General features: G+C 49.5%; 2 protein-coding genes and 1 long non-coding RNA gene across 4 annotated transcripts in view; 2 read left to right on the forward strand and 1 right to left on the reverse strand.

Annotated features, from left to right (window-relative positions):
• Positions 1 to 759: 759 nt before the first annotated feature.
• Positions 760 to 11,382, reverse strand: ANKRD54 (ankyrin repeat domain 54). Its single transcript, XM_008144642.3, has 8 exons — positions 10,899 to 11,382; positions 9,602 to 9,649; positions 4,385 to 4,483; positions 3,271 to 3,342; positions 2,727 to 2,774; positions 2,526 to 2,650; positions 2,221 to 2,328; positions 760 to 1,852 (listed from the first exon to the last, which is right to left on the reverse strand). Exons 1-8 carry the CDS (start codon positions 11,221 to 11,223, stop codon positions 1,778 to 1,780), a joined length of 900 nt encoding a protein of 299 aa, XP_008142864.1. The 5' UTR covers positions 11,224 to 11,382; the 3' UTR covers positions 760 to 1,777.
• A 180-nt stretch (positions 11,383 to 11,562) lies between these two features.
• LOC114232648 (uncharacterized) lies at positions 11,563 to 13,116 on the forward strand. Its single transcript, XR_008556547.1, has 2 exons — positions 11,563 to 11,679; positions 12,762 to 13,116. It is a non-coding gene; the product is annotated as an uncharacterized LOC114232648 (long non-coding RNA).
• An 8,381-nt stretch (positions 13,117 to 21,497) lies between these two features.
• Positions 21,498 to 24,310, forward strand: part of EIF3L (eukaryotic translation initiation factor 3 subunit L) — a 30,363-nt gene continuing 27,550 nt past the window's right edge. Inside the window, exons 1-3 of one of the 2 annotated variants that reach the window (XM_054719503.1) lie at positions 21,498 to 21,580; positions 22,111 to 22,159; positions 23,069 to 23,279. In XM_054719503.1, the coding sequence (XP_054575478.1) occupies positions 21,548 to 21,580; positions 22,111 to 22,159; positions 23,069 to 23,279 (293 nt within the window). In that variant the 5' untranslated portion in view covers positions 21,498 to 21,547. Of the gene's footprint in view, positions 21,581 to 22,110; positions 22,160 to 23,068; positions 23,280 to 24,310 lie in introns of those variants that run through there. The other variant, XM_054719504.1, reaches the window with a different exon arrangement.

Genomic DNA, 24,310 nt, shown 5'->3' on the forward strand with positions numbered 1-24,310 from the left:
GAGAAGCAGGTCCCAAGAGGAGTACCCCTGTTTGAAGTCCTCCCTCCTGTCCTCCTCCACTGCCGGGGACTCTTCCCTGCCCAGCCCCACTGCTGGGCCTGGTCAAGGGAGGCCGTGTCCAGGCACAGGCCCCGCAGGTGCCTGTGGGAAGGGAAGCTCACCCGAGGCCCTTGTGCCCGAGTGGGGAGCTGATAACATGGACAGAAAGGGAGAAATCGGCCCCATCCTGCACCTCTCCTCCTCACTCCCCTCACTCACAGCAGCAGCATCTCCCTGCGTCCTCTGCCCCTCTCCCCCACTCCTGAGGTCACACTTCCCCTCCTCAACTTGCCCACCTGGTGGAGCTTTCGGCTTCCCCCACAGGGGCCTGGAGGCAGCCGGGGCTGGTATCTCGTACCTACAGAAACCCGTTTTCTTCAGGGTCTGGGAGCGCCTGGGTGCCAGGAGTTTAATTCAGATCTGAGGAAGCTGGGATTTGGGGAAGCTCCCCTCCTCTGAAAAGTAGCCAGAATCCCACTGTGGTGGGATGGCAAGTGGGGCAGAGCCAGAGTGGGCCTGACTGATGACCCAGGCAAACTGCCTTCATGCTGTCATCAGACGGCTCCTTGGAGGGCTGGCCAGGCAGTGCCTCCCCTTGGTCCCCAACAAGGGCATGTGCTCCGGCGGGGGCGGGGGGCGGGGAGTGGGTCCCTCCTTCCCAGGGAGTTCTGAGCCTTGTCTAGTATATTAGTTTCCTGCAACAAATTACCACAGACTTAGTGGCTTAAAACCACACACATTTATTCTCACGTTCGGATGGTAGAATTCTGAGAGTCTGACGGGGCTAAAGTCAAGGCGTCGGCAGGGCTAGTTCCTTCCGAGGAGAATCCATCCCTTCCTTTTCCGGCTTCTGGAGGCCGCCTGCACTCCTTGGCGTGACCCCTTCCTTGCATGAACAGCTTCTTGCTCCGTCACCGTACCCCCTACTTCCTCTCTGATCTGCTTCCCTCTCAGACGGTCCCTGTGACCACCTCAGGCCCACCTGGACAATCAGGGTAACCGCCTTGTCTGAAGATCCTAACTCGTGACATCGGCCAAGTCTTTTTGCCACGAGAGGCCACCGGTTCCTGGGCTGAGAACATGGACACCTTGGGGCCACTGTTCAGCCCCCTACAGCTAGGCTGCCATGCCCTCCCGGCGCTTCGTGACTGGGAGACCAAGGGTTGGGCTTTTCTGCTCTGGGTTTAGCAGGGCCCTTCCTAACCTGTATTTCTAGGGTGTAGGCTTTACCAACCCTCTCCTTCCACCCAGAGAAACTCACAGCAATGCGTCCTTGACAGTCAGGTGCCAAGTCTAAATCTAATGCTGGTGAGAGGCGCAGGGCCCTCCAAGAGCTCCGTGGGCCCGAGGGCACCTGCCTGAAGCCACGCCCTGCTGGCTGCAACAAGCCCATGACCGGGAAGAGACAGGGAGGGCCTGGGGCCTGCTGAGGGTGCCAGGGACCACGGAGTGGGTGACCCTGCCAGGACTGCGCCGGCCGGCCAGAGCTGAGGTGGCTGCAGTGCCGTGGGGGCCAGAGGAAGAAGCTGGGGCTGTGGTCCCAGCTCAGAGAGGACGGAGACCATGGCTGGGAGAGGCTCTGAGGTTGGTGAGAGCATCTCTGGCCCAGAGCATCCGGGGTGAGGACGATGGCCTTGCAGACAAGTGCAGCTCCCAGTCCCGGCGTCAGGCTTTCCTTGTAACGAGAGCAGGTGGGCAGGTGGGCAGGGGCGGGGCGGAAGGCAGGGAGCCCCTCCTGCTACCTCTTCTCCATGCTCTGCATCTGCAAGCTGAGGGAGGTGAAGCTGGCCAGGAGGTCGGTCACCTCATCCACCTGCGGGACAAAAGGGAGGCTCTGTCATGGGGGTTCCAAGACCAGCCTAGGTGCCAGGCCCCCAGGTCTTCTTCCCAATACCACAGGCCTGGAGGGCAGGCACTGTCTCTCCTCCCGAGGCGTGTGGTGGCTTCACTCTGACAGTGGACAGCTGTCCAAGGGTCAATCCTTGACAGCAGGTGGTCTCAGACCCAGAGAGAAGGGCCACCAGCAGCTTCAAAGGAAGTGGGCAGAGGCTTGAGGTCACAGTGGGCTGCAACCCACAGCCACGGCCTCTTTCTGCGATGAGGGTCTGGCTGCTCAGAGCAGGATGGACTGGCCCTGTGGTTCCTGCCAGACCGGGGCCTGGACCTGCGGCCACGGCTCACCTGCTCTCTGGTGCTCGTCATCTGGAGGCGGGTGCACAGGTCATCCAGCCGTTCCCGCTGCTCGTGCCGCCCCAGGCGCTCCAGGTACTCCCTCAGCATCTGGATGATCTGAAACGAGAGGGCGGGCTGGGCTGCGGGGTCCCAGCTAGGAGGCACAGAGAGGCCTAACGCTGCTGCCAAGAGGCACAGTGGAGCAGGTACCAACCGGGGTCAGAGTGAAGTGACCCGGGAGCCATGGTGCTGGAGGCGGGGTGTCTGTCCAGTGCTTGCTGGGTGCCACGGCTGAGCATGAGAGGGGCACTCACCTGCTTCACCTCCAGCCGCACGGCTTCCAGGCACTGGGAGTGGCCTTCCTGCAGGATGCTCAGTTTTGACTTGGCCAGGTGCAGGGGCGTGCGGCCAGCTCGGTCCAGGGCATCTACACGGGCCCCTGTGGGAGCAGGCCGAGGTGAGCACACCGGGGTGAGGGTGCGAGAGAGGAGGGAGGCGGGGAAGGTGCCACATACCTCCTCGCAGCAGGGTGGTGATGACAGGCACGTGGTTGGTGCAGGCCGCTGAGGAAGAACAGGGACTTGAGAGTGCAGGACCACCAGGGCTTGGCCCTGTGTGCCTGCTGGAGGGAGCAGGACTGTCTCCGAGTGTGCCTGTGCCAGGTCATGCCTCCTGGAAGGCATCACCAAAGCAGCAACTCGGTGGGACTCAGCAATCAAGTCCGGCTCCCTCCCTGTGCCAGTGGGGACACTGAGCTTGGAGCTGGTACCGGCCTCACTGTTAGCCATGGAGTGAAGCAGCCACAGGGCAGGAACCAGCTGCAGGTCTCACCTCCCCTAGCAGAGCTGCTGCTGAGCCAATTCAGGTGCCTCAATCAGCTACGCTCAGGGCACGGCCAGCTAGTGACTGCCCGGGAAGTCCATGGCACCCACACCGGGAGCTGAGGCTCTCCCGAGATGACAGGAGGTCCTGCTGGGAGCCTGAGGACCCCAGGCTCTTCATCAGAGGAGCCTGTCTGGGCCACAGAGAAGGTGTCCTGGCAGCTCTGCAGGCACTTACCCAGGTGCAGTGGCGTGTTCCCCAGCCCGTCTCGCTGGTTGGGATCGGCCCCATGGTCCAGGAGCAGCTGCACTGGAAATGGGAAAACCCAAGAGGAGCTGTCAGAGGCTCCCACGGACTGGACCCTAACCCCCACCCCTAACCTAGCTGCAGAGGCTCACTCAAAGTGTGGATACGGGAACTAAACATGGTCCCTTGTTTCATTCATTTGCTCACTCAGAGAGTTCATGTGCAGGACAGCGAGGGCCAGGAACTGAGCATTCCGGGAGGGCCTCCTGCCCTATGCAGTGTTAAAGGACTAAGATTTGGGGCGGGGGGGAGGTTCTTATTTATTGGGGTGACATTGGTTAATAAAATTATATAGGTTTCATGAGTACAGTTTTCTAATACAGAATCTGTATGTTGTATTGTGTGTGCTCTACCACAAGGCAAGTCTTCCATCACCATTTATCACCCCTTTACCCTCTCCTACCCGCCCCCCCTTTCCTTCTTGTAATCACCACACTGCTGTCTGTGTCTATGTGTGGCCTCTTTATATCCTTAGTTGTAGGACTTCTGTTCATCTAGATTTCGGGTGGTTCTGAACGACGGTGGTTCTGTGGTTGACTTGTGTTTTTGACGTGGTTGTGCGCGAATGTGAGACCACATTTACCTACGTTGTCATCTTGACCGGAAGCCATGCTTTCAATTTTTATTTCCCTAGTGATTAATGATGTTTAATATATTTTTTTATGTTTTTTGATGATTTATGTATCTTTGTGATGTGCCTGCTCAAATCTTAATCCGGGTGGTGATTACAACAGTGTAGACATATAGAGCGTTTGGTTTATACCTTATACCCCACCCAAAAAAGACTCCTAAATAAAAGGGCTGTCCCGCGGCTGGCCTGGGCACTGAGTAAACGAGGCCTGATGTCTTGAAGGACTGGCCCCAACCGCGGAGGCAATCATAGTCTTTCCCAGCTGAACCCCTTCCCTAGTCTCGCAGTGCCAGATCCACAGGCTCGGAGAGGAGCGGGCACCGCCCCGGCTGTGCAGACAGGTCTTCCCCAGCACCTCCGGAGAGAGGCAACTAGTATTTCCAGCCCGCTCACTGCCCCCCCTCTAGGACTCACCAATCTGGTCATTGCCATTGCAGGAGGCGAAGTGTAGAGCTGTGCGGCCCTTGTCATCCGCTGAACAGGGATCTGCACCATCTTCCAGCAGCTGCTGCACTGGGACCACCAAGACGGGGGCGGGGGGGGGGGGGGGGGCGAGTGACAGTGTTAGCTAAGCTGCAGTCCCAGGGGATGGAGGGATGCTCAGGGGCCCTTCCAGGCAAGGCACTGATCATGCATGGGAGAGCTAGTCCCACGGGGACTACCCTCAAGGGACTTGTTCTCCTGAGGGTACACGGATGGCCAGATTCTGGGTGCTCCAACTACTTGTCTAGGGAGAGGACATCGTAGAAGGATTCTGGCCCTCAGAGTCAGGAATTCTAGAGTCACAGAAATCCCCAGTCCCATGCCACTACCTGAATTTAGATGCACACCTACTCCAGCTGGACACGGCTGCCCAGCTGTTGTTCGAGGCTTACTTTGCTCCCAGGAGGCAGCCCTTTAGAGTGGACAGAGCAGAGGTTCTGGAGCCACACAGACTAATCCCAGGCTAAGCTAAGCTAAAAGGAAAGGAAGACACTGCCAATAGCCTGGGCAGTGGAAAGAGCTGGGCTGGGAGCGAGAAGGCTGTTTTGGGCTCTAATTCACCACCAAATGGGAGTAATCTCTGCCCTGCCAACTCCAGAGCTGCTGTGATGAGAATAATGGATGTGACATTCCTTCTTCGAAAAGTATGGAGCCATTTTAAAATGGGAGGCATTAGGTATTAGATGTACATGTCCAACTAAAATGGAGAAATTGCTGCCAGACATCATTTTAGGGCAGCATTTTCGTCTGCCTCAGCAAACCTCTCAAGGACTTGAGTCCTTCCCGACAACGCCCAGATATCTCCCCCTCCATGAATCCTTCTTGTCTCCTCAGCTGACTTAGCCAGTCCTTGTCCTGCTTCTCATGCCCTGTTCATCCTGCTGCTCTGACATTCACCTGCTCTTTCAGAGTAATTGCTGCTGTACACTGAGCCCCAGCCTGGGGCCAGGTATCTGACTGCCAAGCCCCTCGGCCCCCCAGCAAGGTCTCACGTCCATTTTACAGACCAGAGGACGCGTGTTCAGGAGGCCATGCTGGGATATAAAACCAGGCTTTTCTGCCTCCAGAACTAACACCTCTCCAACTGAATACATAACTTCGTTTTTTGGGGGAGTTTTGTCTTAGAAATGGTATTGCTTTAATATTCTTCTTCTCCAACTATGTTGTAGGGGTTTGGTTTTGTTTATCTTAATATTACTTACGTTGTTCAATGAATGTTGCTGGCTGAGTGAATAAGTGAATGAAGGAAAGGGTTAAGGAGAGTGGAGGAGACATAAGAGCTTCAGGCTATCTTAGTGTTCATCAGTGCAATCACCAAAAGATAGCCAGTATCATAGAGACAGAAACCTAAGGTATCCAGTCCTATTTCGTGATTTGTGCAGTTACAGTCTTTGGAATGCATTTTAGCAACATCTACTAGAAGCCATCAAAATAGGCATACTCGCCCAGCCGGCATAGCTCAGTGGTTGAGTGTCGACCTATGAACCAGGAGGTCATGGGTTCGTTTCCCGGTCAGGGCACATACCTGGGTTGTGGGCTCGATCCCCAATGAGGCATGCAGGAGGCAGCCAATTGATGATTCTCTCTTATCATTGGTGTTTCTCTCTCTCTCCCTCTTCCTCTCTGAAATCAATAAAAAAAAAAAAAATAGGCATACTCTTTGATGTAATAATCCTATACCTGGGAAATTATCTTAGAAATGAAATACCGCCCTAACCGGTTTGGCTCAGTGGATAGAGCGTCAGCCTGTGGACTGAAGGGTCCCGGGTTTGATTCTGGTCAAGGGCATGTACCTTGGTTGCAGGCACATCCCCAGTGGGGGGTGTGCAGGAGGCAGCTGATCGATGTTTCTCTCTCTTCAATGTTTCTAACTCTCTATCCCTCTCCCTTCCTCTCTGTAAAAAATCAATAAAAAAAAGAAAAGAAATGAAATACCAACGTGCAAATGTGTGACTAAATCACTCTTTTTTGGTCCTCTTTTTTTTGTTAATCCTCAACCAAGGACATTTTTAAAAAAATACATTTTTACTGATTTTAGAGAGGAAAGGTGAGGGAGAGAGATTGAAACATCAATAATGAGAGAGAATCATTGATCAGCTGCCTCCTGCATGCCCCCTACTGGGGACTGAGCCTGCAGCTGGGGCATGTGCCCTGACCAGGAATCGAACTATGACCTCCTGGTTCTTAGGTCCACACTCAACCACTGAGCTATGCCTGGCCAGGCCGAGGGTATTTTTCCATTGATTTTTAGAGAGAGTGAAAGGGAGGGAGAGAGAGAGAGAAACATCAATATGAGAGAGACACATCGATCAGTTCCTCCTGCACATGCCCCAACCTGGGCCAGGGATTGAGGTTGCGACCGAGGCACATGCCCTTGACCGAAATTGAATGCAGGACCCTTCAGTCCGCAGGCTGACGCTCTATCCCCGAGCCAAACTGGTTAAGGTGTTTTTGCCCCTTTAAAGGCATAGTGTGCATCCATTAAATATTGTGATTATGACTGGGAATGGAATTATAAAATGATTTTTGCTCTTTATAAGCTTCAGAAATATCACTCATACATTCATTTTATAAATAGGAATAAACGATGCTTCCATTTTGAAAAACAAACGGTTACAAGGACCATGAAAGATGTTTATGATATACAAAAATTAGGCGGAAAAAAAAAAAAATTAGGCGGGCTACAAAATTGTGTGTACAGCACAGTGTGCAAGCCCATGACGAAAACTCCTCTGTGCAGGAAGAACCGGAAGGAGAGTCACCAGAACATTAATAGAGATTAGTTCCTCTCCTAACATTATGGATGCTTTGCTTGTATATTTCTCTAATTTCCAAAACATTTTAGATGCATATATTATTTCAATATTTCAAATGATTATGAACGCACAGAAAAGCACTTATGATTTAACAATAGCAAAGGATAAATTTTGTGCCCACTGTAATTGCTAAACTATACACACACAAAACAAACCCCACAATAATAAATATGCAGAGAAAGAAAGAAAAATGCTAATCCTACAGCCAGTTTCACCATCAGAGGCCTGCAAGAGCCTGGCAAATCTGAGCCATTTAGATGTGAAGAAGGGTGTGTTAGAGGCTCTGAATTACATCTTTTCTATCAAAATAGTAAAACCACCACACGGACACCTGATTCAAGGTGAACTAGACTTGGTGCGCTCTCCCTCCCCGGAGGACACCCTCCCCCAGGCGTTTCCTTTACCTTCTCTCTCCTAAGCTCCAGGGGCCCCTTCTGCTGCCTCCAGAACCTGTTTCCTGAGCCCATTTCTTCCACTGCTCACTTTTTCTACCTCTGTGACTTTCTAAATAAACTTTCTCTTATAGTTAGAAAAAAACAAAAGGAGATGAACTAGACTTTCTGTGGGAGGGAAGCATAATTAAAATATTCTCTGGTCATACACTGGAGATATTAAAAAGAAAACTCTTGTCATTTTTCCTTGAAAAGCTATCCAGGTTATTGCCTAAATATTCCAAAATATTAAAGTTTGTGGAAAAGAGACCAAAGTGAAGAGTTGAAAAGCGCTCCAGTTTCCAGGCCCGCTCCCTCTGCTCTGCCAGGGACGAGGGCGCCATTCCCAGGCCCGCTCCCTCTGCTCTGCCAGGGACGAGGGCGCCATTCCCAGGCCCGCTCCCTCTGCTCTGCCAGGGACGAGGGCGCCATTCCCAGGCCTGCTCCCTCTGCTCTGCCAGGGACGAGGGTGCCATTCCCAGGCCCGCTCCCTCTGCTCTGCCAGGGACGAGGGTGCCATTCCCAGGCCCGCTCCCTCTGCTCTGCCAGGGACGAGGGTGCCATTCCCAGGCCCGCTCCCTCTGCTCTGCCAGGGACGAGGGCGCCATTCCCGGGCCCGCTCCCTCTGCTCTGCCAGGGACGAGGGCGCCATTCCCAGGCCCGCTCCCTCTGCTCTGCCAGGGACGAGGGCGCCATTCCCAGGCCCGCAGTGCAGCGCCCCAGCTCCCGAGGTAAACGGCCTCCTCTCCACACCTGCTGGACGTGGGCTTTCCTGTCCCTTGGCCTTGATCTACGCTCACATTTTATCTGTTGACCACAGGATCCCACCACCACAACAGAACGATGTCCACATGAGGCAGACAAGGATCCGCTCCCAATATGCCACGCCCTAGTCCCCAGACTTTATGGATGTTACTTCACACACCAAAAAGGGACTCTGCAGGTGCGATTAAGGTTAGGGGCCCTGAGCTAGGAATTATCCTGGATTACTCAGGCCCAATGTTATCCTGAGTCCTTGAAATCAGAGACCCTTTCCCTGCGGTGAGATCCATAGAGACGGCAGTGGCAGTGCGAGGACTCAGTCCGCTGCTGCTGAACCCTGAAGCTGGGAAAGGCAGGGAACAGACTCTCGCCCAGAGCCTCCAGGAGGAAACAGTCCTGCAGACACCTGGATTTCAGCCCTGAGACCTGTGTTGGACTCTCACCCACCGAACTGTATGATAACACATTTGTGTTGATTCAGACCACTGTGTTTGCGGCAATTTGTTACAGCAGCCGTAGGAACGAAGGGGCCACTTGCCCCTGATTCACAGAAAGGATTAAATCCGTGGATAAAATTAACTTTTTCCCTCTAATTTGCCGTTGAACCTTTGATATTGCTACTGCCCTGTCAGCGGGTGAACGCTAGAGAGCAATGACAAGAAAACCAGAGTGGTGTCCTGCTAGGAGCCCCTCCCTTGCCTTCCAGATGTTCTGCCAAAAAACAAGTTTGCGAACCACTGACCCAACTACCACAAAGCCTCAGTGAGCAGCTGAAGGTGGCTGCTCTGTGCAGATGGTGGCTCTCCTGGCAGCGAAAACTGACTGTCCCCCAAAGTTCCTAACCTGCTGGGTGTCAGCGATACAAAAGCAGATGTGTCCCCACCATCAAGGAGCCCACAGGGCGATAAACACTAAGACATCAGGAAGTTCATGGTGACGGGGAAGCATGGGAGAGTGAGCACCTAAGCCAGACAAGTCTTCTGCAAAATGACTGCAGTTAAACAGTAACTACGGGAAGCAGGGCCCACAGGGTGAGCTGTCGGACGGGATGAATTCAAGCACTGTCTTCCCAGGTATCGGTTACCTGGATTTTTCTTCCCTAACCAGCCCACGGAGCTGGATCCGCTTTGCACACTCACCTGTTTCCACGTCGTTGGCATTGGCGGAGTCCCTCAGCCTCTTCAGAGCTGTGGAGAGAGTAACAGAGTACCAGTAAAAAAACAAAAATCAGCAGCTGCCACAATGAAGCAGAAAGTGCACAGCTTCCTAGCTACCCACCATGCAGCTACAGTAGCACCTAAAGAGAAAGAGAGGTGCCAGGATACAAGAGGCTGCCCCGGGCACCAGGAGGAACGGGGCACAACTAGTGCAGAAGCCACATTCTGTAGCACCTGGAGCAGCTGGGTGCCTTGAGCAGTTAGCTACCCCAGCTCAGGTCTATCCTTGGCAAAACAAGGCTGAGCTCCGTCCTGACAGCCGTGAGTTATTGCAAAGACAAAATGAGATGTTTACATGGAAGCTCTCTGTGAACAGATGACACAGATAATCTTATATCCTCCTTTAAAATAAGCCATTCCCAAATGCCTTACTTAAATTTGGTAATTTCTCCTACAATGACACTACCTCTATATTAGAGGCTAGTTGAAAGCAATGCCTTTGTCACCAGAAAAATGGTCAAATACGGTAGACACATCAGAGCAGAAGTTTGAGTCTGGCAGACCCGGGGTCTCATACCAGTTTCTAGCTATGTGACTTGGAGGAAGGCACTTTCTCGGAGCCAGTTTCCTCTTCCGTAAAATGGGATCAGTATCTGGATCTCAATGAGAATTTACTGTGAGGATTAGAAATGATCACAACAGTGTTTGGTGCACAACAAAAGCAGATTGACATCTATACGTGCATTACCTTACTTAACTCTCCCAAAAATCTCTGTAAAGCAAGTATTGTACTCATTTTACAGATGAGAAAACTAAGGCTGAAAGGTTCTATAGTTTGCTTAAGGCAGAATGAAGTAGAGGAGTCCAATCGAGGTCTGTGCACTAAAACAAGTTGGTAGGACTTGGCTACAGGCGCTGGCCTCCCCTCTCCGACAGTAAAAGTATTCCGCAGTGCCCCATGTTATTATCTACTAATAACCCCCTGGAGTGGTGGAAAGTTTCTATTCAGGAGTTACCAGTGTGAAAAGCCTGGGGGGACGGGTTCTGAGCGGAAGGCTTTATTTTTTTCTTTACATTCATAGTCCATAGCAGTTACTGGTGTACGTGATAATTATTACTACTGAAAGGAGACCCAGGCGTGTCACTCTGGGCTCTTGGATCGGACGCCGGGGCGAGGGGGGGAGGGCGGGGAGGCCTCCAGATTGGCAGGGGCAGGGGTGAGTGAGGTCGGGGCCTGTTCCCGGCGGAGGGCCCGGCCCGCCCCCCGCGCGCTCCTCACCGTGCACCTCCTTGCCCAGGGGCCCGAGGCGGCGGTGGGGCCTGGCGGCGCGCCGCAGCCGGCCGGCGGGGATCTTACAGAGCAGCTCATCGCGGGGCTCCGAGTCCTGCTGCCACAGGACGTGGAGGTAGCGCAGCGGAGACTGGGCCCCGCCGGACGCCCGGCTCGGGAGGCCCGCGCTGCCGCCCAGCGCAGACCCGAAGTCCGCGAAGGAGAAGAGGCCCTCGGGGCCCGTCAGCGGCTCCGGCGCCACCGCGCACTCGCCATCCGAGCTGGAGCGGCCCGAGCGCGGCTCTTCGTCCGCGTCCCCGGCGGCGGCTGCCATGGCAACAGCTCCGCGCGGGCCCGGCTGCTGGATCCTCTTTCCGGACCGACCAACCGACCCACTTCCCTTCTCCCTAAGCCTCGCTGTCAGCGGGCGAGCGGGTGGGCCCGACCTGCAACCACGGCAACCGAGCGGGTACGGGCTCGCGTCGCGAGCTGGAGAGCTCCGAACCAATGAAAACCCTTCCAGCCTAAGCCCCTCCCTCCAACCGGGCAATAGAATTGGTTTCCGGCAGTGTGACTGACGGACATAAAAGCCAATCATATTTTTGAAGTACCCAAGTTCTAGCCCTACGTCGCTACACGGAAGCCAATAAAATAGATTTAAAACACTATTTTTTTCCATTTCCTCCGTCGCAGCACGGGAAAGGTAAAGGGCAGATGCTTTAACCAATCACATTAAGATGGTCTGCAGCCAATCGCAAAGGAAAGTCAAGAAGCCAAACTTTAGGGAGAGGTAAATATGTATATCTTTTAAATCGATGAACGTGGGGGAAAAAAAAAAGAATTTCCCACAATAGCGCAGTGTAAGTAGGAAAACGAAGATATGTTAAAATGTTGGCCTATCACCACGAACCAAGGAGTGATAGTTTCTAAATGCGATAGATTCCTTTATTCTGAATTCTCTCGGTAACCCCAGCGGTGATCACTGATTTACAAAGAATTTTAATTCAACTTAGTTACACCGGAACGACGCTTCAGTTCGAGAACCAGTCACTGAGCCAGGTAACTGTGTGAGGTTCTGGACGCAGGATCCATTCCCGCTGACGTACATTCCTATGGGAGAAGTTAGAGCTGGAAATAGGAAAATATTCCGCAAACAGGTGATGAGTTTAGCAACAGTGCAACTCGGTGCATTGTTTTGTAAGAATTTTCACAACCCTACACCTGAGGAAAGAGTGAAGATAAGGGATATATAAAATGGAGTCACTTTAACCAAGCTGCTAAAATTATTAACATTATGAAGGTAGAGGCGTGAGGAAAGACTATTCTTGTTCTAACTAGCCTGGTAACTTACTCTTTTTTTAAAAAAATATATTTTATTGATTTTCTACAGAGAGGAAGAGAGAGGGACAGAGAGCTAGAAACATCGATGAGAGAGAAACATCGATCAGCTGCCTCTTGCACACTCCCCACTGGGGATGTGCCCGCAACCAAGGCACATGCCCTTGACCGGAATCGAACCTGGGACCCTCGAGTCCGCAGGCCGACGCTCTATCCACTGAGCCAAACCGGCCTCGGCGTAACTTACTCTTTTAACTTTCCAGTCCTGTGTAAATGCCTGGACATACATCTGGACATACACCAGACCTCCATATAACCCTCTGATTACCCCTTCCCCAGGACTCACGTATCCAGACTTTCTGACATCTGGACCAATCCTAGGGCTAAGAAGGCAGGGCGGCTAATTCTCAAGAATGTACTTTTCACTATAAGAACTTTTCTTTTTTCTCTGGAACACATCTGGGTTTTTGCCTAGCTCTGTTTCCAGTTTGTATATTCTAAGATCCTTGAATAAATCTTTATCTTCATTTCTAGCCAAAGCCAGACTCTTCTCAAGTTCATTCAACATACCCACACACCTTTCTGTGAGGTGGACAAAGAGGGCCATCGCTATTTTATAGGTGAGGAGCTGAAACCAGAGAGATAAAGGAATTGTTCATCGACGTCCAGCTTTCTTGGGACTAGGGCTGTGTCCAGGCAAATGTTCTTTCCTCTGATTCAACCCAGTTAAATTTACTGTGCTCTCAGAGCACCGTTGTGAGGTTCACCGCTGTACTATATAAAGGAAGATGTTATTTGAACTCCTCTGCCCCATAACTGATAAGGACATGTGCCAACTCCACTTGTAGCTAGAAGAAAACGAAGGAAAGAAATAAACATTGACCATGTACCACTTACCAAGTGCTTTATTATATTATACCACTTAGTTCTCCCTCCCAAGGGCATTAGAGGGTAGATATTATTATACCCATTTGCAAATCAGTAAATTGAGGTCCTGAGATTTATGAATTGTCCAAGGGTACAAGGCTAGAATGTTGAAGAACTGGGATTTGAACCTTGAAAAGTCCTCTCCATCATACTACCTTAAAAAAACAACAAAAAACTAGTAGCTCTGCTCACGAATCCATGCACCAGTAGCTCTCTGCGGGGCCTGGCTGCTCCATGCCCGCTGCCCAGAGGCTCTCCGCGGCCCAGAGGCCCATCTGCACCCCAGTCTGGCCAGAGGCCCTTGGCTGGGGTGGAACGCTTGCCTTGTTGCCATGGCGACAAAGCAAGCATTCTGCCAGGCCGTTCACACTGCCCACTCTCAGAGGCCGCCCTTCCCCCCCTCCCCCCGGGACTGGGGGACTCTGGCAGGGCTGAGAGGACTGGGTGCCACCATCTTGTGGCTATGGGTGCTGCCATCTTTGTGACGGAGCGATGGTTAATTTGCATATTACCCTTTTATTAGATAGTATGAAGAGCCTGCTGGAAACTTGCTTAAACCAAAGAGTATAAGTGACATCTGGGTATTTAAACCTCATGCTTGCTGAATGTACCCTGAAATAACTATTATTTATCCCTCCTTTTTTTCCATGTAATAACCTCCAAAGTAGTCTTTATCCCTTCAGTCTCTCCTTGCAGAACCACGGTGCACAAGCTGCCTAAAGCACCATTCTCTTCACGTCTCTAGGATCTGCCTGCCCATTGAGTTCAGGTAGCATCCGAACCCTTTGTCCTAGCAGTCAAGACCGTTGTCTTCCTCCTACACCACGAGGGTCTGGTCTCCAGGAAACCTAGTCTATGATTATGTTTGCGTTGTCACAATCTTAATTTGAGCAGGACCCCTGAACATCTAGAGGTGGTTGCTACTGCTGATTTTTAAATCAACTTTGTTAAAGTATAATTTACATGGCCCAATCGGCTGTGTGTTTCAAGAACTACTTGTTATTTTGGATCAGAAGAATAGGATGTGGGTTGAATGTGGACTCAGCCTCAGCCTCAGGGTTTTAGACTGGAACTTGGCTCTATGAAGTTGTATTCCCCCATAATTCCTGGCTCAGCAACTGGCACCAGCACATTGTAACTACTTGACTGACTGACTGACTGACTGACTGACTGAATGAATGAATGAATGAGTAAAGATAGTCCAGCCCAGTGGTGAAGGCCATCAACTTTGGAGCTGTAAATATGTGGGGCTATGGCTTTGAGCAAGTCATTTTACTTGCGAAGCCTCAGTTTCCTCATCTGTAAAACAGAGGTAACAGTGGTACCTAAATCATGTGATTATCACGGGACCAAATGATATGGTGTGAGGAAAGCCCCTAGTATTGAGCTTGGCACAAATTTAGTGCTCAAAAAAGGGATACCTATTGGTGTTGTTATAAATAAGGGTAGGATGCATGCAAATTCTACACAGCAGTGGGCACATCACACTGGCTTGAACTTGACCTAAGGCTAAAGCTTTCATACACAAGTCATTTATATTTGGTCAATCAAATAAAACATGAAGCACTAGATGAGAGACAAAGAAACTACCTCTGTTTGCCTTGTGGAAAAAGCTTCCGCCTGGAAACCCAGGGCCCGGGGTTTTAAGTCCTGTCCAGCCCCAACTTACCTCATGATTTGGGAGTGTTTCCTTTTTTGGGCCTCAATCTTCCCATAAGAAGGTTTTGTTCTAGGTCAGATAATGACACTGGGTCAAGCCAGATTCATCACGTTGGCTTTCTTTCTTTCTTTTTCTTAAATATATATTTGTTTAAATATATCTGTATTGATTTCAGAGAGGGAGAGGGAAAGAGAGATAGAAACGTCAATGATGAGAGAGAATCACTGATTGTTTGCCTCCTGCACGTCCCCTACTGGGGATCAAGCCCGCAACCCAGGCATGTGCCCTTGACCAGAATCGAACCCGGGACCCTTCAGTCTACAGGCTGACGCTCTATCCACTGAGCCAAACCAGCTAGGGCAGGTTGGCTTTCTTTTCATTCTTTCCATCATCCTGTTGGCCTTTACAGTATTTTAGAGTAATTTGAACTGGTTGCCAAAATATAAAAATTGAGAGCTTTCACATAAAATTTTTGATTTCCAGATTCTCTTTCAAATGGGAAAGTATGGCCATATAGGACCAGCTGTCCCACATGACAACAGTGGTTGGAGCTGCACAGCAACTTTCCCTTCAGATGGGGAAGGGTGTTCTGGTTTGCCACAGTCCCCACTGCTCTCTGTCACCTCCCCATTGAGGCCTAAAGGCAGTTGTCACTTGTTGTCATACTTGTGCTATTGTTTTTCCTATGTAGAGTTAAAAGGAAATTAATATATTTCTTGTCTTTATGAAACATGGAATAATGAAAATGTGTGTAGGGAAATTATCTAGTATCTGAAAATATGATGTGGTGATTATGTGACTTTTTAATATGCTGGAGAATTTCTTTAAAAAATTTTTTTTTATTTATTTCAGTGAGGAAGGGAGAGAGATAGAAACATCGATGAGAAACATCAATTGTTCGTCTCCTCTACACTCCCTATTGAGGCTCCAGTCCACAATCCAGGCATGTGCCCTGATGGGGAATCGAACCAGCGACTTCTTGGTTTATGGGTCAACGCTCAACCACTGGGCCACACCAGCCGGGCTAGGCTGATGATTTTTGACAAATGTATACATTCATGTAACAACCACCCCAATCAAGAACATGACAACTGGCCGAAACCGGTTTGGCTCAGTGGATAGAGCGTTGGTCTGTGGACTGAAGGGTCCCAGGTTTGATTCCGGTCAAGGGCATGTACATTGGTTGCGGGCACATCCCCAGTAGGGGTTGTGCAGGAGGCAGCTGATCGATGTTTCTCTCTCATCGATGTTTCTAGCTCTCTATCCCTCTCCCTTCCTCTGTAAAAAATCAATAAAATATATTTTTTAAAAAAAGAACATGACAACTGTATTTTTAACAATTTCAGAACTGTTATTTTAGGCTACAGAGAGAGGGCCCTGTATTTTCAGAAAAGTAATTGAATATTTATTTATGGGCAAGAACAATATTCTTCCATGTCAATATTCTTTCATGGTTGTATCCCATGAAAGAAGGGATACAATCTCCCTGGCCAGGTTACTCGGTCGGTTGGGGTGTTGTCTTGTGCACCGTAAGGTTGAGGGTTCGATTCCCAGTCGGGAACATGTTTCTCTCTTGCCCGCCTTCCTTTCTCTCTCAAATCAGTAAGCATATCCTTGGTTGAGGATTAAACAAAGAAAAGAAGTAAGGGATACAACTAACGTGGTCAGGAAAAAGCTTGCTACTTCACTGTTTTTCTCCTATCGAGTGGACTTCTATACCAGAAGATCCTTAAGGATGCTTCTAGTTCTGATTTATAAAGACTGAGCTACTGCTCTCCCAGCGCGCACACGTTATTGCAGTAAAGGAGGGTGGAGAGGGGCCTGTGAGATAGGCCATGCTCAGGAGAGTGAGACAAATAGGACAGTAAGGGAACTACAAACACGAGGTTCTTGGGAGGTGAAGCTTGAAATGAACCCAGCTGAAGAGCCCAGGCCGACTGTAAAATATAACTAATGGCTTCTCTGAGTCAGAGAAGTTCCTGCCTCAAACCCCAGGCAAGAGATGAAGAGAATCAGGGCAGTTTTTCAGCCGCTAAATTCTCTCAACAACTCCCCCAGGTAAAATTCCAAGAGCTTTTGGTCTGTCTGTTGGAAGTTTCTTTCCCTTTAAAGTACTGTGTTTTCATTAGCAAGGGAGCCTTGCAAAATTGCCCTGTTTTCAGAAATGTCCTAGTTTGTAATGGAGTTCCAGCTGTTTTCAGATCAAAGTTGCATTTCTGAGCAGACTCCACGTGCTGCCACGCAATGGCCTGTTTCAACTCAAAGCAATTCTGCAAATACGGGTTGAAAATTGGAAGCAGGAGAGTGAGGTAGCTATTACAAGGGAGATGATGGAGGTTGGGATAAGAATGATAGCGACACGGTGGTGAGAATTGAGCCTGGGAAGATTTTGAATATAGAGCCTACAAAATGCATCAAATGTGTGGTGTAAGAGAGTCAGGTCAAGGGTGGCTCTGCAGGCTGTGGCCTGAGCAACTAAGAGAATGAAGTTGCCCTTAACTAAGATGCGGGAAACTGTGGGAGGAACAAGGTTGGGGCCGAAAATCAGAAGCTCAGTTAGGACATGTTGAGTTTGAGGTGCCAGTTAGACTTCCAGATACTCACTTGGGCCATGAGCCCACTTCAGGGGTAGGTCCAGGATGGAGATATGTGGGGAGTCAACAGCACATGGGTGATATTTAAACCTAGTGGATTGGATAAGCCACCCGAGGCGGGAAGGTAGATCGATCAAGAAGAGACCAACCCCAGGATGAAGGGGCAGTCTACTATTTAGTGACTAGAAAGAGGAGGACGAATCACCAAAGGAAAGGGAGAAAGTGTAGCCCATGAGGAAGGTCTTCTCAGAGCCTTTACTATTCTCCAAATTAGTAAAGGGGAGAGGTAGAAAGTCATAAATTTTAAAAATGTGTGTTAGATGGCTATAAACAAGGGATTCAGGTTTCTGGTGACCGAAGCTTACATGAAGAATAAAGAATAGAAAATTTCAAAACCAAAACTTGGTAGGAAAGAGAATATTTAGAACAAGGAATTACAACACAAATCATGGGAAAAAGCATGCAATTACAATTTGTAATTTTATTTTATCTTTTTTTGTTTGTTTGTTTTACGGTGGGGTATGGCCACTACTTCCTGTGAAGGAGGTCTCAGCTCTGGTGTGGGCTGGGGGTGCAGCCATGGACCTCTGAGCCATGGCAATTTGCAATTTAAAAAAACCTGAAAAATAGCATAAACATCACAAAATCTAGAAAAGAAATGTATTTGTTAATTTTCTTAAACAGTTCCATCGTAATTTCTTCTATTTTAATTTGATACACTTTGATCGCCTTTAATATATATATATACACATATATATACACATATATACATATACATATAATTGATTTTTATTTTTATTTATTTTTTAAAATATGTTTTTATTGATTTCAGAAAGAGAGAGAGAGAGAGAGAGAGAAGAGAGAGAGAGAGAGAAACATCAATGATGAGAGAGAATCATTGATTGGCTGCCTCCTGCACCCCCCCTACTGGAGATTGAGCCACAACCTGGGTATGTGCCCTTGACCAGAATCGACCCTGGGATGTTTCAGTCCGCAGGCTGACGCTCTATCTACTGAGTCAAACCAGTTAGGGCTATATGATTGATTTTTAGAGAGAGGGGAAGGGAGAGGGAAAGAGAAACATGAAAGCAGAACATCAATTGGCTGCCTCCTGCATGCCCACTACTGGGGATCAAGCCTCTAATCTTTTGGTGCATGGGAAGATGCCCAACCAACTAAGCCACATGGGCCAGGGATGATGGACTCTTTTTATGACAACAATTTTGTGTCATCATTTTCCATAATGAGAATGTTAAGATGACTTAGTCTTTCCTCTAGTATAGTGATTTTCAACTGGTGTACCACAAGAATTTTTAAAACATGCAATACCTGCCCAGCTGGTGTGGCTCAGTGGTTGAGCAGTGACCTATGAACCAGGAGGTCGAGGCTCAATTCCCGGTCAGGGCACATGCCAGGTTGTGGGCTCGATCCCCAGTGGGAGGTGTGCAGGAGGCAGCTGATTGATGTTTCTCTCTCATCATTGATGTTTCTATCTCTCTCTCCCTCTCTGAAATCAATAAAAATTATATATATATGAAATATAAAACATGCAATACCTGACTATTTAATCAGTGGCTAGTCACTGACCTTTTTTCTTAGATTGTCAAATTAAAAAATGACAACAGCTAACACAATAGTGTGAATGAATAAAAATTATACCTATTTTTTGTCAGATCAGCAAAAAATATATTGTTTGGTGTGCTACAGAATTTTATTAGTTTGTGTGCCATGAGATGAAAACGGTTGAAAATTGCTGCTCTAGTATGTTAGGCCTATTTTTTTTTTTTTTACTGATAATTTAGAAAAACTGACTTCACAATTTCTTTTTAGTAATGTCATGAACATTTTGAGAATTGTCAGAGTTGGGGCAACCCTATCAAATTTTTGTCTTACATGAACTGTAAGGTTCCAGGTAATTTCAAGCTTTCCAGTGCCCTGATTAACCTTAAACATTCCTTTCATTGAGGACACTCAATGATCACAGTGTATGGTAGGTATATCTTACACATGAAGACCAGCAATAACTTAACTGTACCCATAAATGTATTCTACTAAACTGAAATGTTCCCAATTGGATATCCTCTAGCTGGATCTCAAATGCCACTAAGCACAAAGGAAAGTATTACAAGGAGGAATCCAGTAGAGAGAGCAGTTTTAAGTGATTGCAGTAAAAATATTACTTTTGCAGATTTTACAAAAACATTGGATAATGGGAGCAAATTGCTGGGAACCCTCCTTGAGCCATGGCAGAGTCCCGGGGAACTGAGGGAACCCTAAAGCTTGAGCTTTTGTTCCATGATGGTGCCATCTTTTGGTGATAGTGCAAAGAGGGAACGCAAAACAAAACCCTGGCGCAGGGAGTTGGGACATGGTGCTACAATCCTATCTAATAATAGAGTAACATGTAAATTACCATCACTCCGCTACGCCCACGATTGGGCGGCGGGAGGCTGGGGGGCGGGACTTGGGGTGGCCTATCCGGCCATTGAGAGGCACGGATCTGCTGCCACTGAGGGGGGCTACCCTGCTGTTGAGAGGCACAGGGGGCGGGACTCCCGCCCCCTGTGCCTCTCAACGGCCAGATCCGTGGCCGCTGAGGGGGCTTGCCACGGACACCCAGCTGCACCTCTCAACAGCAGGGTAGCCAGGTGTCCACGGCAGCCTTTCAACAGCAGGGTAGCCCCCCTCAGCAGCCACGGACCATCAAAAGTGGGGGAGCTGGGTGCCTGTCTGCTCCGGCACCAGCAGACAGGCACCCAGCTCCACCACGAAAAGCGAAAGCATGTAGGGGACCCTACACGTGCATGATTCAATCATACACTGGGCCTCTAGTCCTACATAATAAAAGGCTAATATGCAAATCAACCCAACAGCAGAATGATCGGTAGCTATGACATGCACTGACCACCAGGGGGCAGACGCTCAATGGAGGAGCTGCCCTCTGGTGGTCAGTGCTCTCCCACAGGGGGAGCGCTGCTCAGCCAGAAGCCGGGCTCAAGGCTGGCAAGTGCAGTGGCAGGAGATTCTCTGCTGCAGCTCTAAGGATGTCTGACTGCGGCTTGTCAGTCGACATCCCCTGAGGGCTCCTGGACTGTGAGTAGGCCTCTGGTTCTAAATAGGATGCGCTGAGTCGCTGATATCAGAGCAAACAATTGAAGGGGATGGAGCCAGCCTTGCGGGTATCTGGGAGGACCTCACTCTAGAATCTAGACCAGGTAACTGAATACAAAAGTCCCAAGGTTGAGCCTGGACCTATGAACCAGGAGGTCATGGTTCGATTCCATGTCAGGGCACATGCCGGGGTTGTGGGCTCCATCCCCAGTGTGAAGTGCGCAACGACAATGATTCTCGCTCAGTGCAAGGACTGGAATCCAGATTTCCACTGAGTACTGTGGATGGGCAGACGGCTGAGCGAAGTCTCTTGACCCACATGCCGGTTTCTGTTGCTTTATAACCCCGTCCCTAGCTCGAGGGCTTCCCCGGGACGCAAACCCACAGTCCCGCGGGATTCCGACACCGCCCACAGCCTGAGCACGTGCGTGGGACCCAGGACTCCCTCCAGGACCTCACACCAGAGCTGGCCTCATCTTTGCCTGCTCCAACCTTAACGTCCAAAATCGAGAGGCGCCTTTTCTCAATGCCCTCTCACTATGTAGCACCAACTTTCCTCTTTTACCCCCAGTAAGTTTAGTCTTTTGAGGCCGGAACGTTGGAAGATAGTTGTCACCGCAGGCAAACCCCGTTTATACCTAAATCCAACATCAAGCCCTCTCGTATCCGAATTTCCCTTCACGCGAGAAATCGGCCCGACTAAAGCCGCCAGCCATCTTTTGTGTGGCAACACTTTGGGTTTCTTTGCCCATGGTACATTATGCAGAAATATTTTATGTCCTTATTTCCAAATGTACGCAAGGACTTCAGAGTCACTTTCCTCGTAAGGCCTCCATTTGAAGAAGAAAGGAAATTTAAGGTGTTTGTCGTATTCGCCCTTCCTAACATGGCAGCCTGAGATTGTCTACGGTCCCGGCAAGGCTTCCGGTTTCCGGGCAGGCCCGGGCGGGGCTGGACTTCCGGTCTCGCAACGCAGGCGCAGGACACTCTTTCCGCTCTCTCCCACAGTGTCCGCGAGCCTCGCAGTCATGTCTTACCCCGCCGATGATTACGAGTCTGAGGTAACGTGGCCCTGAGCGGGTGCTGGGCTCCGCCACGGGGGCTGGGCTCTCTGGGAGCGGGGCCCCGCGGTGAGACGGTGCCCGGCGGACTCGGGGAGCCCCCGCGGGCCGCGACCAGCTCCCGCCTGCCGCCTGGCCTGCGCGCCCTCACGCTGCGGCCACCCCTCCCGGCTCCTCCTCAGCCCTGTCTGCCCGCCCGCTTCCCGAGTCCGGTCCCCTCGTCCTCTCTCTTCTAAGATCGGGGACGGAAGCTGGCCGTGGGTGCTGTGTTTCTGCAATCGAGCACTTCTTATATTTTGGGCTCAGTCTCGTCAAATCCTGCTGATTCCTAGCTTTGCTCTACCTTACAACGCCGCAACGTTGTGCTGTCATTGTGTGTGTAGTCTCTCCTTGCAGGCATGCGAATTTCTGAAAGGCAGGGACTGTTTCATCCAACTTTGTCCCCTTGGTACCCTGCTTGACACACCAGCCCTAGAACGAGCATTTTGGGTTCACGCCTTGGTGACCGCTCCTGTGTTTCTCGTTAACAGGCCGCCTATGACCCCTATTCTTACCCCGGCGACTATGATATGCACACAGGTGAGACTCGGCGTTTGTCCGGTTAGCTGGGTGCTTACAAGGATGGGCCCCTTTATTAGTGTGTGGGGACAGCGCTGACGGGGAACCTGTTTAAAACTGCTTCTTGATGTCTGATGTCTAGGTTGGAGTCAGTTCCTAGCTCTCAGCAGGAGGGTGGTGTAGAGCCTGCTAAACCACGCCTTTCTCATGGTCCACCTGAAACCCTAGAAGGGAAGGACTACTGTCCTGGCTGTGATTTTGTTGTTGTTCAAACTGTTCGCTGAAGGAGAAGATCTTGTAAACAAAATTACAGTGATTCAAACCAAGCCCAAATGAAATCTTTTGTGAAGGTTTTTGAAGTTTCTTGAAATGTCATAGTGACTTGGTTTGGCCATGTAAGTGCCATGCATTGTTCTGGGTACTCTGTGTGAAGGGTTTCATTTAGCCCTCACACCCGTTCTGTGAAGCGTGTATATTAATGCTGTCTCCATTTTACAGAGGAGAAAACTGAGCACAGAGAAGTTTAGTTCCTCTAACCAAATCATATAGGTAGAAAAATGGCAGTAATTTATTCTTTCAAGTAATATTAAATACCTACTTCTTACTCTCCCTTTCCACAGTCTTCCCCCCTCCTGCAACACACACAACTCTTCTAGTCCTGAGGGTACATCTGCGTACAAGACAGACAAGGTTCTTTCCCATGTAGACTGGCTTCTAGTGAGAGGAACAGATAATAAGTAACTTTGGTGGTAAATGTTGTGAAGAAATAGGGTGATCGCATTGGGAGTATTACATCTGAGTATTTAAAGGGGGAATTATATCCTATTTTATAAGATTGAGCTTAGTTTGGATGATGGTCTTGCCCTCTTGTTATATATGTGGGTTTGAAAGCACTTTGTAAAATACTTATTTATTATATCCAACCTCTAGGAGATCCAAAGCAGGATCTGGCTTATGAACGTCAGTATGAACAGCAGACCTATCAGGTGATCCCCGAAGTGATCAAAAACTTCATCCAGTATTTCCACAAAACCGTGTCAGATTTGATCGACCAGAAGGTGTATGAGCTACAGGCAAGTCGTGTCTCCAGTGACGTCATTGACCAGAAAGTGTATGAGATCCAGGACATCTATGAGAACAGGTATGGGCTGCTGGCTGATGGCACCGTACTGGACAGTACAGGGAGATAGAGGAGTTTAGCCAAGCATGTGGTCGGTATTATTTCTCTAGGAGAATGTGTAGTGAGAAAAACGGCTGGCACCCTGGGAAAGATGTTTTGAGGGGAGAGCAAAGAAAAAATAGCAGAGGAGACAGACAGTAAGTGAGCAAAGAAGCGGGAGAAAAGTAGGTAGTAAGTCAGAAGTGTCATAGGAACTAAAGAGAGAAGAGACTTTGAAGCAGGAAATGGTAAACAGATGCTAAGTGCTCTAAGGAGATTGAGATGAGAAAGGAGCCACTTGAATTTGACAACTTAGAAGGTACTTGGGTAACCTTAACAAAGTCAGTTTCAGAGGAGTGGTGGAGGCAGGAGCCAGATAACAGTGGGATGGGAGAAATGGGGGTTGAGAAAGGCGAATTTGTAAGTGCAGAGGACTTGCAGGGTTATGGAGACACTGTTTTGTTGTGTGTTTTGAAGGGGAATTTGAGCGTGTTTGAAGGGGGATTTGAGCGTGTTAATTGGAGAAAAGGGAGAGGTGGGGCTTGCGGAGAGTCAGGGACGTTGAAGTAGCTGCTGAAGGGATCAGGAGAAAGAAAATGAACATCACCCTCTCGTGGGGCTGTGAAGCATGTTGGACAGCAGTGTGTGGTTTGGATGCTCTAGGTCAGCTGTGGCACCAGACTTCAACAAACGGATTTTTTTATTTTATTTTATAACAAACTGTTTTTTTCTGTGTTTGGAGAGAGGGAGGAGGCACAGTACTCTAGCAAGTGGAAATAGTATTGCAAAGGGAGCGAGGAGGAGAATCTGAAAAGTCGTTCTCAAATCAGGGATTAGCAAGCACCTAGAGTTCGTGATGCAGAGGCAGGAGCTGATCCTGAAGCGCTTGGTGGTGCCTTACTGATAGAAGAGGATATTTTACTGGATTAAGAAAGATTGTCTGAGGTAGAGTTGGGTTGAGGAAAGTTGTAGACTTGGATGGCTCTGGCCCTGACTTTATTTCTGTGAAATCT

This window comes from Eptesicus fuscus, chromosome 7 (genome assembly GCF_027574615.1).
Source record: "Eptesicus fuscus isolate TK198812 chromosome 7, DD_ASM_mEF_20220401, whole genome shotgun sequence".
In the NCBI taxonomy this organism is placed as follows: Eukaryota; Metazoa; Chordata; class Mammalia; order Chiroptera; family Vespertilionidae; genus Eptesicus; species Eptesicus fuscus.

Excerpts from the sequence above, each read along its gene's own strand:
- ANKRD54 (XM_008144642.3), bottom strand. The coding sequence starts at position 11,223 with ATGGCAGCCGCCGCCGGGGACGCGGACGAAGAGCCGCGCTCGGGCCGC. Across the intron at positions 2,775-3,270 it reads GAACACGCCACTGCACCTGG|CGGCCTGCACCAACCACGTG; the intron begins GTAAGTGCCTGC and ends GTTCTTCCTCAG. Across the intron at positions 2,329-2,525 it reads TGCGGCTGGAGGTGAAGCAG|ATCATCCAGATGCTGAGGGA; the intron begins GTGAGTGCCCCT and ends CTCTCGTTTCAG.